General features: G+C 35.1%; 1 protein-coding gene across 1 annotated transcript in view; it reads left to right on the top strand.

The window, feature by feature from the left end:
- Positions 1-2,038: 2,038 nt before the first annotated feature.
- Positions 2,039-17,286, top strand: part of LOC149788521 (RNA polymerase II-associated protein 3-like) — a 38,506-nt gene continuing 23,258 nt past the window's right edge. The window contains exons 1-4 of the mRNA XM_089974530.1: positions 2,039-2,423; positions 10,561-10,695; positions 14,312-14,425; positions 15,899-16,026. Of these exons, the coding sequence (XP_089830656.1) occupies positions 2,259-2,423; positions 10,561-10,695; positions 14,312-14,425; positions 15,899-16,026 (542 nt within the window). The 5' untranslated portion in view covers positions 2,039-2,258. The remainder of the gene's footprint in view (positions 2,424-10,560; positions 10,696-14,311; positions 14,426-15,898; positions 16,027-17,286) is intronic.

The following is a 17,286-nucleotide window of genomic DNA, read 5'->3' on the forward strand; positions in this document are numbered from 1 at the left end:
TCACCCTGAATTAGTCTAAAATACAGTATCTTTCGCACCTATTAAAATATGGAAAATTAATTTTGCCCAACTAGACAATATCAGCTTCTGAAAGTGTAATGGATGACTTACCAATTATATAAAGTGTAAAAAAAAGTTATCACCTCATTTTGTTTACAATTTACCTCTGAAGTCCAGGAAGTGAAAATGACCAAGTGGAGCTAGCAGTTTTTTGAAAGGTGAACATCTAAAGTAAGGCAAAGTTGTATATTCTATAACCAAAAATACATCCATAAATCATACACCGAAATAAAGGAAATTAAATTCTCTTGGAACAATACCTAAGATATACAAAGTCTTTTTTAAGTAGGCAGTACAACCATTGAACAAGTCCAGGGAAAGTCTTTATCTTTAAAATTCTATGAAAAATACGAAACTGTAGAGAGCCACCTAATGCTATATAGAGTGTATTACAGTAGTTAATGCTGTAGACCAGTCTGTGTTACAGTAGTTAATGCTGTACACCAGTCTGTGTTACAATAGTTAATGCTGTACCCCAGTCTATATTAAAATAGTTAATACTGTACAGAATTCTGTATTACAATGGTTAATGCTGTACAGAATTCTGTATTACAATAGTTAATGCTGTACATCAGTCTGTATTACAACAGTTAATGCTGTACATAATTCTGTATTACAATAGTTAATGCTGTACAGAATTCTGTATTACAATAGTTAATGATGTACACCATTCTGCATTACAGTAGTTAATGCTGTACATCAGTCTGTATTACAATAGTTAATGCTGTACACCAGTCTGTATTACAATTGTTTTAACCTACTTCAGTGACAGTTCATAATGTCCAGTCCATATTCATAAAATAAAGGCAATACAAGGAAAAAGTTTTAAACAGTAAACCTTCACTTTGACAGTGCAAATCATTTTTACTTGGTCAAAAAGTATATTTTGTAGTTTTTCTCCCATAAAGGCAATATATTGTTTCTCTAGCGTTAGCATGGATTTGTGTCATAGCTATTGCCAAAATCATGATAGTTATTTCCAACCTTGCAAAATTATGTTAATTAATGAAAACAATATAAAAATATATAAAAAAATTTATAAACTATCTGGTAACAGCGGACCTAACAATTTTTTTTATCTTCCATGTATTTAAAAGATAATGTTTTACCATGCTTAAAAAGAAATTGAATTTATTATTTCATTATAACTATATACATACATGCAATGATTGATAGGAATGTACTTATGCAATAAAATAAAGGAATTATATAATTATTAAATCTTATTTTGGACACTTAAATATGGCTGTTGAAAATAAATAGACGAATTCAAATTAATAAACAAATACAAGATTTATGCTGTACCAAATCAACAATAATAATCTGAAGTCGGGCTATTCAGCAATCATTTAAATAGCATTTTAGATAACATTTGGAACAAGTGGAAGATATTGTCTGGATAATATCTATTATTACAGCTATTAATATTATCAAGAGCTGCTTACTGTGTATTTATTTGTATTCGTACATTTTTAGGCGTGTTTTTCTTTGTTTGTTTGGTTTGTTGGGGGTGGGGGTGGGGTGGGGTGTTGTCTTATTTGACACTGTAATCTGAAGTGAAAGCAGAATGCTAATAAAAAATGAGGCTGATATACCAGAATGGAAGGGAACATTTTAGATTTATTTTGATAATGGAATTTTAAAAAGGCAAAATATTCAATCTTAATTTAAAAAGGGAAAGGCAGAAAACTTAAATTGTTTACTAAAAGAATAGTATCACCTATACTAAGTAAGGTAGTACAAGTTACAACTACAGGTTATGTTTCTCTAGCCTTATGGCAAATTCCTCTTTGCTGTGCTTTTGGTCCTACCGCTCATGCAGTTACATAATCTTTGCAAACTGCTCATAAATTTCCACAGTATTTAACAACTTCATTTAACTTACCAAGAATGACTGCAAAATAAATAAATAAAATATTCGCTTCACTTTGCGGTACGGTTTATGCAAAGTATATAGTTGGCATGGCGAGCACTAAATCCGGTTTACCTCATACGCATGCTTCGGCAGTCAAACATGTCTGCGCCCATGCATACACTCAATTGATGCAGATAGTCCAGAACATTCGCAGGTTGAAGAGGCATATTTTTGCCTTCAAAGAAATAGTAGAGGTGGTCCGAATGAGTCAAGAAATTTCAAAACCGAGATTTGTTTGATTTTTCTATAATTTTTGGTGCACAATTTGTGTTGAAGTGGCAAAATGTCGAAAATCTCCCCACACGAAGAAAAGCTTCTGAACTTGAGGCGTCAGTTGCAGGAGAACCAGTATGAATTTAACGATTTTCTGAAAGACATGGACCAATGGGAGAATGAAATAAAAGAGAAGGAGCAACAGATACGGAATAAGGAACCCAGAGATGATGCAGTGAGTATAGACCTACAACGTAAGACGACACATCACCCGATAATTTTCTTCGGGGGTGGGGGTGATAACACTAATACATAAACATGTCATACATTGTAGGACTAGGGCTACAGTGAGTACTGATTGGTACATTGTCCGATTCTTTATTTAGGGACACTTCACCGCCCCCGTCTTAACACACCTGTAAATTACTGGACCGACCTCCATTTTTTTTTATATAGGTCTGGTTGTAACTTAATGTAGTGTGTGCATTTTCTGGCAAACTGCTGTATTCTTTGAAAAAAAATAAAATAAAACATCAGTGATCAGACTGGCAAAGCTTGCATAAAAAGCAGTTTCACTTTCACTTGAGAGAAGTTTATGAACAACAAGGTCCTCCACTTTGAAAGCCCACAGCTAAAAGTGGCTAGTATTCGGGGACTGGTGCATAGATGATCGAGCAAATATAGGTTACAATCTACTGTCCAAAATCACTCACCAAATTTTCTTTGATGGATTTTGACAGGTCTCAATGCAGACAAGTCCAAATTCTTTGCCAGAGCTGCTTTTAAGCTTCTATCATGCAATATATGCTTTCAGATAGCTCTAGCCTTAGTCTGCAGTCAGAGAAATGTGTACCTTTTCAAACTATCTCTAGTTTAGATTGACTAGTTCTTATGTTTTAATGATGAAACCAGGTTCGGTAGTTTAGAATTGGTTACTTTTGGGTGTTGTCAGGGTCATTTGACTGTTGGTTGTGCTACCATTCTCTTTCTTATCAAGAATTCATACATTCTTCCCCTCCGAGGAGGCCATTGGTAGAAATTAGATGCATATACATATACATTGATTAAATAATGCTATTTTGAAATCTCATTCCAAGTTAGTTGGGAAGTTAGGAGTCATTTGCAATAGAGGCTGACCGAAATTTGGTTTCGGTTTCGGCGCTGAAAGTTGGCAAATGGCCTCTTTCGGCATAGTTTCGGTTTCGGCCGAAGCCAAAAAGTTAGCTTTCGGTTTGCTTTCGGTTTCGGCCGAAACTGATATTGACTTTCGGTCATCAGCCGAAGATCTATTTTAACTTTCAGAATGCAACGCTAGTACTGCGTCTCTTACTCTGCTTGTCGGCCAGTCAGTCGGCGCTAGGCAGTTATAGGCACTGTTGCATTTCAGTCTACTCACGTGTTGAATACAGAGATTTTGAAGTCTGACAATATTGATAATTTCAGTTAGTTAAACTGTAGCGAATTAATCTGTGTGAAGTAGAAAATTGAAGTTAATAATGAACGGAATAGTTAACCGCCGCAAAGAATGTCGAAAAATGCAGTGTGGGATTACTTCACAAAAATCGATTCTGATGCAAGCAAGGCGCAGTGCAAAGAATGCAACAAACTGTTATCACTTAGCAGCGATAAACCAAGACTTCAGACCGTTTCAGGCTTGAAAGGTCATCTGGCCAGCTGCCACAAGGAGCTCCATGGTACATATCTCAAGAGGTCCATGAACGACTAAGCAGAGCATGCCTCAAAAAAGATGATGATGGAAGAGAAAGCGACTAAACATGCATTGCCAAATTTTGTGAGGACGTCCTTGACATCAATGGTCTGGCCTGATCACCATGTTGCAGTTCAGAGAATTGATAAGTGCATCATGGACTTGATCGTTGTTGACATGTTACCCTACTCAGTTGTTGAAGTGTAGCATTGCATCATGACCCAGGCCTATTTAATAAATCTTGTGTTCTGCAACTTCGGTTTATCTTTCGGTGTCGGTTTTGGTTTTGGCCGAAGGTGTAGTCAAACTTGCGGTTTCAGCCGAAAGTCAATTTATAACTTTCAGTCTGGTTTCATTTTCAGCCGAAACCAGAAATTTAGTTTCGGTTGGCCTCTAATTTGCAAGTTTTTAATTTTCATGTGCAATGTTGGATATAATACTCCTTTGAATACATTCCCCAATTAAATTATGTTAGCCTGCTACCTTGTGAATCCAGTCCTACTAAAAACAGTATTGTGCTGTTGTCTACAGTTCTTTGTTGTTTCACAAACAATAATATTCTGATGTTTGAATTTCCGATTACAATTTAAAGAAATGTCTTTGTCCAAGAATTCTGTGTGAGCACTCATATATTTCCAGGAAAAAGAATTAATCTTTTAGAATCCAAATAATATGAATAAAAATTAACATATAACTCCAAACTGCAACAGACATTTTCCAGTATGAAGAAAAAAGCCCAACTCATTAATTTCTCTATAGGCATTTGTATAAAACCTGAATGCTGCACAATTTTGGAAAACCCATAATTGAGAAGTTGAGGCTGTATTTATATATATATATATATATATATATATATATATATATATATATATATATATATATATATATATATATTCTTGAATTCTTGACATCCGTCCGTCTACGGGAGATGATGGCGTAGCTCCAAAGTAAGCTTTTGTTTATCCTTCTTTCTAGCTCTCTTTTCAGCTTGTTTTATTTTTCTCTCTTCCTCTGCGTTTTGAACTCCCTGCCTGACAGCTAGATGCCAACTGGAACGGTTATTTGCACAGCTCTCCCAGTCGTTGACATTGATATATATATAATCATGTACTCCCAGTATGACCTTGATAAAAACCAATCATTTGACTCTGAGAATAAAATAAAATAAAAAAGTTGTTTACTTGTCTCTGTGATATCTGAATCAAGGTCAGGAACTAAGTCAAAATAGAAACAGTGTTTCTGTTATTAGATATTTATGAAAAGATTCAGGTCAAACTGAATTTTCTGGAAAATATCAAATTTCTAGTAAACAAAATTGACATGTAATGAAATTAAAATAAAAACTTACAAACAGACAAATTAAATCGAGTATTAATTAAATCAAATACACATAACAATGAGTTGACATACCTTTGACTTTGTTTTCTTTCTCTGTCCATTACAGAGCTCTTCTGAGCAAAGTTCTGAAGTGTTGCTTGATATATATGCCTAGTTTATTCATATTTTGTGCTGTTTTGATACTTTCGTTGCTATGTTAGTTAAGACTGCAGCTTTAGTAATTTCAATACATTACCAGTTTTTGCTTTAATTTGTGGCTTTTTGTGTCATTTCAGCAGAATGTCAATTTAAATGATTTATATACACCTTCAGATCATGCAAGTCTTCCATGACTCTTGTTTTCTTTATGTTATGCAGGGTTAGTCCTGGCTTTTAGAAAGTTTTTGCATAAAAAATTGCCAACCTCAATATTTTGTCGCCAATTTTCGAAAAATGTTGCCAGAACAAGTAGTGAATATTTTTCCAAGTCTGTTAATGTCATAGGCAGTGAAAACTGAAAAAGATGCGATACTTGATACTTTATTGACAACACACAATACAGCCATAATATTACACAATAAATCATTACATGACTGTTTTGCACTACTTCCATGATCTTTGCATCCCACATCACCGTTAGTGCATAGGTATGATTGTTGTCGCCTGAAATAAATGCGTTATCAAATGTAAAATATGTACTTTGCTGACATCTAGTTACTCTCTTATTTTTAATAGAAACATCAGGTATTAAGCAAATCTATATTATGTATATTATTTTCCAAATAATAGTTTTGTAAGGAACTTTAGTTAATGACATTTTAATACTAAAACCCTATGGTTGTACTTTGCAATGTAAAATAAGTGACGTATAATGCGACCGTTGATTTCACGTATTCAGGAATTAAATGCCCCCCTCCTCCTTTATGGCTAGCTTCACAAGGTACATCTCCATTAAACAGGAGTTTGGAAATTTATTTTTGCCCTGCTTTACATGCTTTGCTTATAGTGAATTGCTTTCTAAATCCCAAGAATGATCATCGAATGGTGTAGATTTTTTTCTCGACAAGCAAACTAGGATCGCCATTCCCACCAATGTAACTTACACGAGTCAACACCTGGCATTAATGTACCTTATACATAAGCATTAGGTACCATCATTAGACTAAAAGAAGGAATGAAGAAACATCACAGAGCATATGTGCCCCCCCACCAATAATTCTGAATAAATATGTTATTTAGTAAGCAGTGTTATATGCATATATGAGTTAAGGAAATAAGGTGGGATATAAAATGTGGGAATAGTTATCACATGTATGGTATCTTGAAACCACATTTGAACTGTTAAATTCACACCCATTTTAGGCATTGTTAGTTATGAAAACAAGGGCATTGTTTTATTTGTAGCTGGTTCTTTTCGTGTCTTCAGATGGTCACTTGTATGTATAGTCTGGTAGCTTGACTGAGTGTATCACAGCATACAGAACTCAGGCCGGAGGTCAGCATAAGCTGATTATGATATAACAATGCACTGTAAAGATGGGTTTGTCAATACGAACAGATGATTTGTTTATGTAACAGACATATTTCAGTGTATTGTGTATCCATGTTTGTGGATTCCTTTCGTGGTCCCTTTGAATGTCTCCACTCCAAGTCCATGATGGTATGTACAAATTAAACAGCCAAAAAGGTTTTAGCCCAAAACTTTGCCAGATGGTATATTTTGTCACCAATAATGAAACAAATTTGCAATTTGCCACATTGGCAAAGTCCAGGACAATCCCTGCTATGTTATTCAGCATCTATAATACATCTTGGATGTGGGAGGTCGTCGGTTCAATCCCTGGTTGAGTCATATTAAAGACTTACAAAAATGGTACTAACAGCTACCTCGCTTGGCGCTCAGCATTAAGAGGCTAGTGTTAGGACTGGTCAGCCCAGTGTCAGGCTACATGTCTGCGGCATCATGCCCCAGGGCTATACATCACTATAAACTGCCACACTGCAGACATTGTAGTAATATGACTGAAAAATTGTTAAAGCTAAATAAAAAATCCAAATCACACACACACACACAAAAAGTCACACACACATCTAATTAGACATATACCAAGTTGCCAATTTATGATAGTAGCTAGTTTGTCATATACTAATTTTCTAATCTATGCTTTGTTTTCTCTTGTGTCGTTTTAGGAGCAGTGCTTATGATACACATGAAATGCACATTTAAAACAGTCATTCTTTTGCCAAGGGAAGAAAAGATGGAATAAATCAAGGATACAACCTTTGGTTAATTGTCAGAGATGCCAATTCATTGGGGAATATTCTCCAATTAAAGGCAACCCATGAGGTGCAAGTCCGGCTGCATGTCTGATCATGGCCTTTGGGCCTGTAAGTCAGGGCACATAGGGTTCATGCCTGATCTTTAGGATCTAACTCTTAATACTGCTGTACTGTTACATGCCATCCAGCCATTGCGACTTTGCCAGCCATCCAGCTGACACCGACAGCCCAGCCATCCCAGCAAGGGGACCTATTTGTTGAAATGGTCCAGCCAACTAGTGATAGATCTGTCCTTTTTACCAAGCTGTCAGCATCTTATCATTTCAGGGAGGCCTTTGATGTGGCTGGTACTAGTGAATGATGGACTGTCTTACATACCGCCAGCATCCTCGCTGAACACATGCTATTCACACCAGATCCATTGGTTCTAATGCTTATTAAAACAACAACATTGCCAGCTGTCCAGCCGTAACAACATGGGGACTTTTGTTGAATCGGTACAGCCAAAAATGATTTACAGGGATCTTAGTGACAGATCCATCTGTCTAACTAGAACTTTGGAGCGGCTGCTACCAGTGGTAGCCAAACCGTCTTCTGTACTGCCAGCTTCCATGCTGACCATTTGTTGCGCAAACCAGCTGGCAGTGCCGGACTTAAGTAATCATCTTCTATACTTTATGTTAGGGTCACGTGTAAAGTGATCCCATGCTGTGTTGCTTATATTATTAGGAACACAGGTTATTGTTCGCATGGGGAATTCATCTATTCTTCCTTCCTCATATTACTTTTTCTCCTGATGTAATGTGATTGAAAAATGTATACGAGCAGAAAGCTAGTTTTTAAGTAACTATATTGTTAGCAGGCGACACCAGGTGATGCCAATAGGAGGTAATGGGCAAGAGTTATTTGCAATGAAAGCCTTGCATGCTATGTGTGTATATATATATATATATATATATAGATATATAGATATATAGATATATATATAGTATGCATGCTTTCATTACAAGTGTCTGATCTGATGGACACTTTGATGAAACTATATTGTAAGCTTTCAATATCATCTGCATCAATTTTATTAAATCTTTTCATAAGACCACCATCAAAATTCAAAATGTCAGTGACTTTTAAATGCCATACTCATGAACTGCAACTTTTGGAATTTCCCTGGAAGTTTACAGCACCACTAATGAGTTGCATGCAAAAGCTTTTCAGTCAGTTGAAATTTTCAGTAATTTATGTAGTTAATTTCATGTACACTCGACTTATGTTTAGAAAAATAATAAATGACATGATTTTATTATATGTTGGATACAGTAGCACTTTTTTAAAATGTTTCATTTCATTTTTAGTATGTAAAATTTGTATTGGGCCCGCAGATGTGTTAGTAACCATATTGATCCACTATGAGCATGAGTTTACCCCATCCACTGTGGTTCTGTGAGGACCAGTGTGGACCATGGTAGCCTTGTCTTGGGTCTCTACTGTTAGGGAATTGCAAAAATTTGTTTCACTGCATGAACATTAATGGTCACACTAATGATTTACAAGCATAGGTCATTTCTGCAATTGTTGTTGTTGCTGTTGTTGTAAGGTTTAACGCCATTTTTCAGCACAAGATATGTTATACATGGCGGCCAGTATAATTAGTGGAGGAAGAACCCTGGAAAGAACCATCGACCCACAAGAAGCTACTGGCAGGCTTTCTCATGTACCATGTCTGCAATAGATGTTTGGATCCTTTGACAGATAGAGTATATTTACTGATAATATTTTTGCTGTTTCTATGACACATTTACGTTAGTCAGAAGTATATCGTGATGAATATGTCTATTTTCCGTGAAAATTGCTCTTAAGCTAAGTTACAAAAAAGAATGAAAACCAACAAGTTTTGTAAAATTCAACAATGATTTATTTCCTCAAATACAAATTTAAAATTTAAAAAGAACTTACAGTATTGTGACTTAAATCCCAGATAGTCATAAAAGTTCTATCACAAGTCTAAATGTAAGTTCCAGTTGAATTCCAGTGTTATTCTAATTATGTTTCAATATTGAATTTGTTGATGTGTCTGTAGTCTCAGATGTGGTAATGCACCAGTGATCTGGAGTATGATGATGTAGTAAAAGTCTTTTACTGTATCACATTAATATAGTTACAAAATGTTCATGTCTGAATTAACTGTAATTCCAAATTAATGTTTCTGTCCAAGATTATTGATGAGCACTTTGTGTTTCCAGTGATTTATAATTTTAATAAATAATTCCACCCAAGTCAAAATCTGAACACAAAAATAAGAATGGTTATGATTAAGAATGTAAAGACAAGCATGAGTAAATTTTCAAGTAAACACATTATATAAAAGACTAAGAAAAAGTAATAGCACCAGGATGAACGATAAAAGTTCATTTCTAGAGTATTTCAAGTTGTCAACAAGATAAAGTCTGTTACTAAAATTAAAATAAAGAACTTGGCAAATGCTAGGTTTTTCCTTGGGGGAATACCAATTTCCTTGACTCAGATTAAGATAAACATGTTTACCTCCATTAATAATGATTCTAATATTTAATCTATACTCAAAAAAATATTAGCTGTGTATTATGTTGTTTACAGAATCAATGATTCTTGTCAGGTACACCGTGAACTTGATTTTGGACTAAGGTCAAATATAATATTCAGTTATATATAATATATCATGGAGAAAAAATCCAACAAACAATAAAGATTAAATATACATAACACCATACTGTAATTAACAGTGTATCTCTTGATGAATAGTGTATTTATCACAAATGTACTATAGTTAACAGGCTATCTTTTTATGAAAATGTCTATTGTATCCATGACAACTGTAGTGTTATTAACAATCTGTCTCTTAATGAATAGTGTATTTATCCCAAATGTACTATAGTTAACAGGCTGTCTTTTGATGAAAATGTCTATTGTATCCATGACAGCTGTAGTGTAATTAACAGTCTATCTTTTGAAGAATATGTCTGTTTTATCTATGACAAATGCACTGTATTTAATAGTTATCTTTTGATGAATATGTCTATTGTATCTTCAGAACTTACCCCCAGTGAGAAACAGTCTTGAAAAAAAGAAGAAAAAGAAGATCAGGAAGGAATCAAAAAATCCAGTTACCAAAAAGACAAAACGAATCAGTAGCTATGATTACAGGGCTTGGGATAAATTTGATGTGGTAAGAGATCAGATGTCTTACTTGCTTTAATTGGTACATGTAGCATCAGTGTGTGTGTGTGTGTGTGTGTGTGTGTGTGTGTGTGTGTGTGTGTACACATGTAGTGGAGAAAATCTGCTGATTCACAGAGTCTCTATAGTACATTTCAGAAATATGCCGGTTTACATTTATGTGTCTATGTTTACATATGCATGTTGATGTTTACATAAGAGTGTATGTTTACATATACAAGTCTTATTTTACTTATGTGTGTCTGTGTTTACATTAACATATCATTGTTTACATATATGTCTAAGCTGATATGTGTTTGTTTATATATGTGTTAATGTTTACAAATTTCCATGTTTACATGTGTTGTTATTTATATATATATATATATATATATATATATATATATATGTGTGTGTGTGTGTGTGTGTTTACATATATCTGTCCGTGTTTACATATATGTATCTATGTTTACATATATGTGTAGTCTGCTCTGGTAGCCTAAGTAATATATATATATATGTGTGTGTGTGTGTTTACATATATCTGTCCGTGTTTACATATATGTATCTATGTTTACATATATGTGTAGTCTGCTCTGGTAGCCTAAGTAATATATATATATATATGTGTGTGCGTGTGTGTGTGTGTGTGTGTGTGTGTGTGTTTACATATATCTGTCCGTGTTTACATATATGTATCTATATTTACATATATGTGTAGTCTGTTCTGGTAGCGTAAGTGGTTAGAGTGTCTGACTCAGATGTGGGATGTCACGGGATCAAACCCCTTCCGAATCATACCAAACGATATAAAAATGGTATTTGCAGCTTCCTCACCATGTTTTGTATAACACAGACACACATGGACTTAGTGCTCTCAATTCACGTTTTACTGGATGAACCATATTATCTATATATATGAAGAGGCATTATGTAGTTTAAAATTCTCTTTTGATAGTACCAAAGACTTATAAAAATGATACCGACAGCTGCTACACTTGGCGCTCAGCATTAAGAGGTTTGTCTTAGGACTGGTTGGCTTGGTGTCAGGATAATGTGACTGGATGGAAATTGATGCTGCATGTCTGCGGCATGATGCCACAGTGCTAGACATTGCTCATAAACTGCCACACTGCAGACATCATAGTGATGTTATTCAAATTGTAAAAGCTACTTTAAACATCAATAAACAAGATTATATTTTCCTATACATTTGCATTATTTTATTATATACTCATTTCATTTTCCTACCTAAGGCTTATTAAAAAAAGAATACACTACAAGAAGCAAAATTGAATTTATGCTGTATTTCAAAATGAGTACACAACTGTAGATTCGTCAGTACACAGTAATAATATTAATGTGCTCATAGCACCACCCAGAGACCTTTGAAATTCAATCATATTTTGAATGAGTGCACAATTTAACAAAATGTTCCAGTTGGTCTGTAATGGATGGATTTTGTTTTTCTGTTGATCCAACTCAATTCTGCTTTTCTGCTTATGATGGACTGGATTTATTGGGTCAGTTCATTGCAGTAAGTAGGATGTGATTATTTGAAATATAGTCAAAAGTACAGTCCAATTTCATTGTAATACAGTTTATTTTCCCATGACATGGGTAATGTCATTCAGATTAGCAGAACTAAGAAAGTACATTTTGAGGCAATTCAAGATGCACCAGTGTAGGTATATTTATGACCATTCTTTTTGCCAGCTAAAGAAGACATCTTTATGCCCTGTCATTTGCATGCTTACTGTTGGGGGGACCCCAGCTATCAGACCTGTATCATACAATGTATGTCTTCTATCACTAACCCAACATTATATCAAAGACCACTCCAGTGGCCTAGTGGTTAGAGCATCTGCCTCGGATGCAGGAGGTCATGGGTTCAAACCCAGCCGAGTTCTACCGAAAACTTATAAAAATGGTACTAACACCTGCCTTACTAGGCATTTAGCATTAATAAGTTAGTGTTAGGACTGTTTGGCCTGGTGTTAGGATAATGTGACTGGGTGGGATATGATGCTATATGTCTGCGGCATGAGCGCCAGTGCTAGACATCACTATAAACTGCCACACTACAGACGTTGTAGCAGTATGACTGAAAAATTGTTAAAGGTATGTTAGAAATCCTAGTCGCACACACAAACACACATTGTATCAAAATATTTAAACAGGGAAAATCATGATGCAGCTTTAGTGTGACAGTCCATTTAGGCAGAAATAGTACTTTTTCATCATCTTGGCTTATTGGCTCTGAGGCTTTTAGTTTCCTGCCAAAACCTGCATTTGGATTTTGTTCTCAAATTGATGTTTTGACTGACTCATGAAATGGTATGTCTCTAGATTTGTGATAGCCCTTGGCCTCAAATCTTTTTCTATGCAATTGTATAGACCCTAGAGAGGACTGGTCATAGCCTGAACCATTCTATTTGCGAAAATGTATGCATATCTCTCCAAAATAAATGTTTCAATGATCAGAATAGTATTTTCATTTTCTGTATATCTCCTTTTGTTGTTGACATTGCAAATATGATGTTCATTCATTTGCTTTTCTGAAAGCTTTGTGACTCACTGAACTCGTCCACTTTGTTAACTTTTATCATCTATTCTTTCAAATGGATGATTTTGTTGTCGTAGGGTTTAACGCCATTTTTCAGCATAGGATAGGCTGTACATGGCAACCAGTATAAATGGTGGAGGAAGAACCCGGGAAACCCCGGAAAGAACCACCGACCCACGAGAAGCTACTGGCAACCTTTCTCACATAACCACATTAGCCGAATCCGAGACTCGAACTCACACAGACAGAGGTGAGATGGCAGTGATCCATAACGGTGAGTGATTTGGACCATTCGTCCACTCGGGGCCCCCTCGAATGGATGAAACAGCTTGTTTAGTTCATTCACAAACAAATCTAATCAACCAAAACCCAAAGCATCTACTACATGAGTGTACATGGTTTGTTTACAGAGTAGTTCCTAATACACAAACTATTTTTAGGCATACGTTTCGAGCAATATGAAGCCATGAAGTATCGAAAAATACTGCACAATTCTGAAAATATAAAGTTGATGGAGAAAAAAAATGATCATATAAGTGTGTATATTATACAGTTCAAAATTGCTCCACTATTCTAACCAGTCTGATCTTCACTACTCGTCCAAGGTTTGGTTAATTTTTACCCTCAGAACAATGTTAAGAAAATCCCACCTTCTTGTGTCCTTTATAGTATATGTGCTTTCACTTTTTTCTCTCGATACAGTACCAGAAAGATTTTTGTTGCCACATCATTACGAATTCACTCCATTTATTTTTTGTAAAACCACCCATCACTTTCTTTTTGCTATCAAAATCATAATGGATAACAATGACAGGTTTCAGTTTGTTTTCTTCTTATTCCCTCTGCTTTGAGAAACATGTACATACAACGATTATGAACAGAATGTACAACGATTATGAACAGAATATACAACGATTATAAACAATATACAATGATTATAAACAGAATATACAATGATTATGAACAGAATATACAATGATTATGAACAGAATATACAATGATTATGAACAGAATATACAACTGAAAGGCTGTGATAAAGATCTGTTAAAACCAATTGTAGGATAAAGAATGTGCAAAAGTTGAAGATGAGGAGGATAGTTCATCTGATTATGAAACTGATGAGGAGTGGGAGCTAGAGAGAAAAAAGCAGCAAGCTTTGATGGAGAAAGACAAGGTTAGATCCTTCAATAAAAATAATGTGCCTCCTACATGATAATTAGGAAATGAAAGTATTATATTTGATTTGAGAAAAATAATCATAGTTATACTTGTACAAAGTGAATTTTACCAGCAATGTATAGTGGAGTTGATATGAAAGTATTTCCCACAGGATTTGTTATTGCCAGCAACATACAGTACAAGACACAATATAGCAAAATTTTATAATGATAATCTTGTAATTACAGCAGTAGTAATATCAGTTATTCAGTAATCTGGGACAATTTAAGATGATAATTTTGTAAATAGATTGGTAGAGAAATCCATTACCCAGTAGCCTGAGACAATTTGAATGTTAAGATAAATTTGTAAACACATGGGTAGAGACATCCATTACCCAGTAGCCTGAGACAATTTGAATGTTAAGATAATTTGTAAACACATGGGTAGAGACATTCATTACCCAATAGCCTGAGACAATTTTAATGTTAAGATAATTTGTAAACACATGGGTAGAGACATCCATTACCCAGTAGCCTGAGACAATTTGAATGTTAAGATAATTTGTAAACACATGGGTAGAGACATCCATTACCCAGTAGCCTGAGACAACTTGAATGTTAAGATAATTTGTAAACACTTGGGTAGAGACATCCATTACCCAGTAGCCTGAGACAACTTGAATGTTAAGATAATATGTAAACACATGGGTAGAGACATCCATTACCCAGTAGCCTGAGACAATTTGAATGTTAAGATAATTTGTAAACACATGGGTAGAGACATCCATTACCCAGTAGCCTGAGACAATTTGAATGTTAAGATAATTTGTAAAAACATGGGTAGAGACATCCATTACCCAGTAGCCTGAGACAATTTGAATGTTAAGATAATTTGTAAACACATGGGTAGAGACATCCATTACCCAGTAGCCTGAGACAACTTGAATGGTAAGATACATTTGTAAACACATGGGTAGAGAAATCCATATACAGTTTTCCTTGGGATTTGAAATGGAAGGATCATTGACTCTGGGATGAAATTTTCAGGAGTAAAATTTTCAAGACTAAGAGTCAAAATCTTCAACCAATGAGTCATGAGAATGATATGATGAAAGAAAACACACTTTCAAACTTGTCTTCATTTACTATCAGACATAGAAACCATCAAAGAGTCATTTAATACAAAACGAAATCAGTTATAACACAAAATATAGACAGGAGTGAGATTGAAATTTGAATATGACACAATGCATATGAAAGGCAGTATTGTTAAGCCTACATCGTGGTCACTGTTGAACCAAATAACGTATTTGAGATCGGGTGTTTAGGGGTGTTGTTTGTTGCCTGGTTCCATCAATAAATTAGAACATGTATGTATTATTAATGCTGTTACGTAAATAATAAAAATCTCAGACACAGTTAAACATTGGTTGCTGGCATCAATTTCACTTGCTAGAATAAATCTTTAAAACATATTTCTGTTGCAGGGGAATGACTACTTCAACAAGCAGGACTATATGAATGCAGTTGAATGTTATACAAAGGGAATGGACCTCGATCCCACCAACCCTGTGCTTCCAGCTAACAGAGCTATGGCGCTTCTTAAGCAGGAAAAGTGAGTTCAATGCACATGTAATCAATTCTTTGTGTAGCTTTCCTTTGCTTTGTGGTAGTGCTCTTCATTATAACATGATTCTGGATATAGCATCTTCATCACATGTAAAGCTGTCAAAAACACTGGTGACCTGGTGGTTAGAGCATCCATCTCGGATGCGGGAGATCATGGGTTGGATCTCTGGCCAATTCATACCAAAGACTTACAAAAATGGTACTAACAGCTACCTCGCTTGGCACTCAGTATTAAGAGGTTAGTGTTATGACTGGTTGGCCTGGTGTCAGGATAATGTGACTGGGTGGGACATCATACTACATGTCTGCGGTATGATGCCCCAGTGTTGTTGTTCTAGGGTTTAACGCCATTTTTCAGCACAAGATAGGCTATACATGGCAGCTAGTGTAACTGGTGGAGGAAGAACCCTGGAAAACCCATGGAATATCCAGCGACCCACGAGAATCTACTGGCAGGCTTTCCCACGTACCCATGCTAGCCGAGCCTTGGTTTCGAACCCACGCAGACAGAGGTGAGATGGCAGTGTTCCAGAATCGTAAGCGCTTTAGACCACTCGGCCACTCTGGGCCCCAGTGGTAGATATGACTGAAAAATTGTTAAAGCTATGTTAAAAATCCAGATCACACACACATCTTTCATCCACGAGCATTTCTGTTACACAGTGGTTCAGTATTAATGTGGTTATTGATTACACAGTGGTTCAGTATTAATGTGGTTATTGATTACACAGAGGTTCAGTATTAATGTGGTTATTGATTACACAGTGGTTCAGTATTAATGTGGTTATTGATTACACAGTGGTTCAGGATTAATGTGGTTATTGATTACACAGTGGTTCAGTATTAATGTGGTTGTTGATTACACAGTGGTTCAGTATTAATGTGGTTATTGATTACACATTGGTTCAGTATTAATGTGGTTATTGATCTAGCATATTATAACGATTAAATGCTGCATTTTGAATGAATTTGGTGAAAACAGTTAACTGAAGCTTGAAATGGCCATGTATTCATTTTAAAATATGTTTTTACTTTTATTATGGTTGTATCATCTCCATAATGAAAAATAATACTTACAGTTAAATTTCAAAATCTAAGATCATAATTTGATAGATTTTGAATCTATTTTGAACAGTAAGTTAAGAATCTCATAAACTCAGTTGTCTCTTTTGTCATTATACAGTATTTATTGCTTAATTTATTCATTTCAATTTCTCAGAAGTTTCCTCTTGCATTTCTTCTGTGA

This window comes from Sinohyriopsis cumingii, chromosome 11 (assembly GCF_028554795.1).
Source record: "Sinohyriopsis cumingii isolate HCF-2022 chromosome 11, ASM2855479v2, whole genome shotgun sequence".
NCBI lineage: Eukaryota > Metazoa > Mollusca > Bivalvia > Unionida > Unionidae > Sinohyriopsis > Sinohyriopsis cumingii.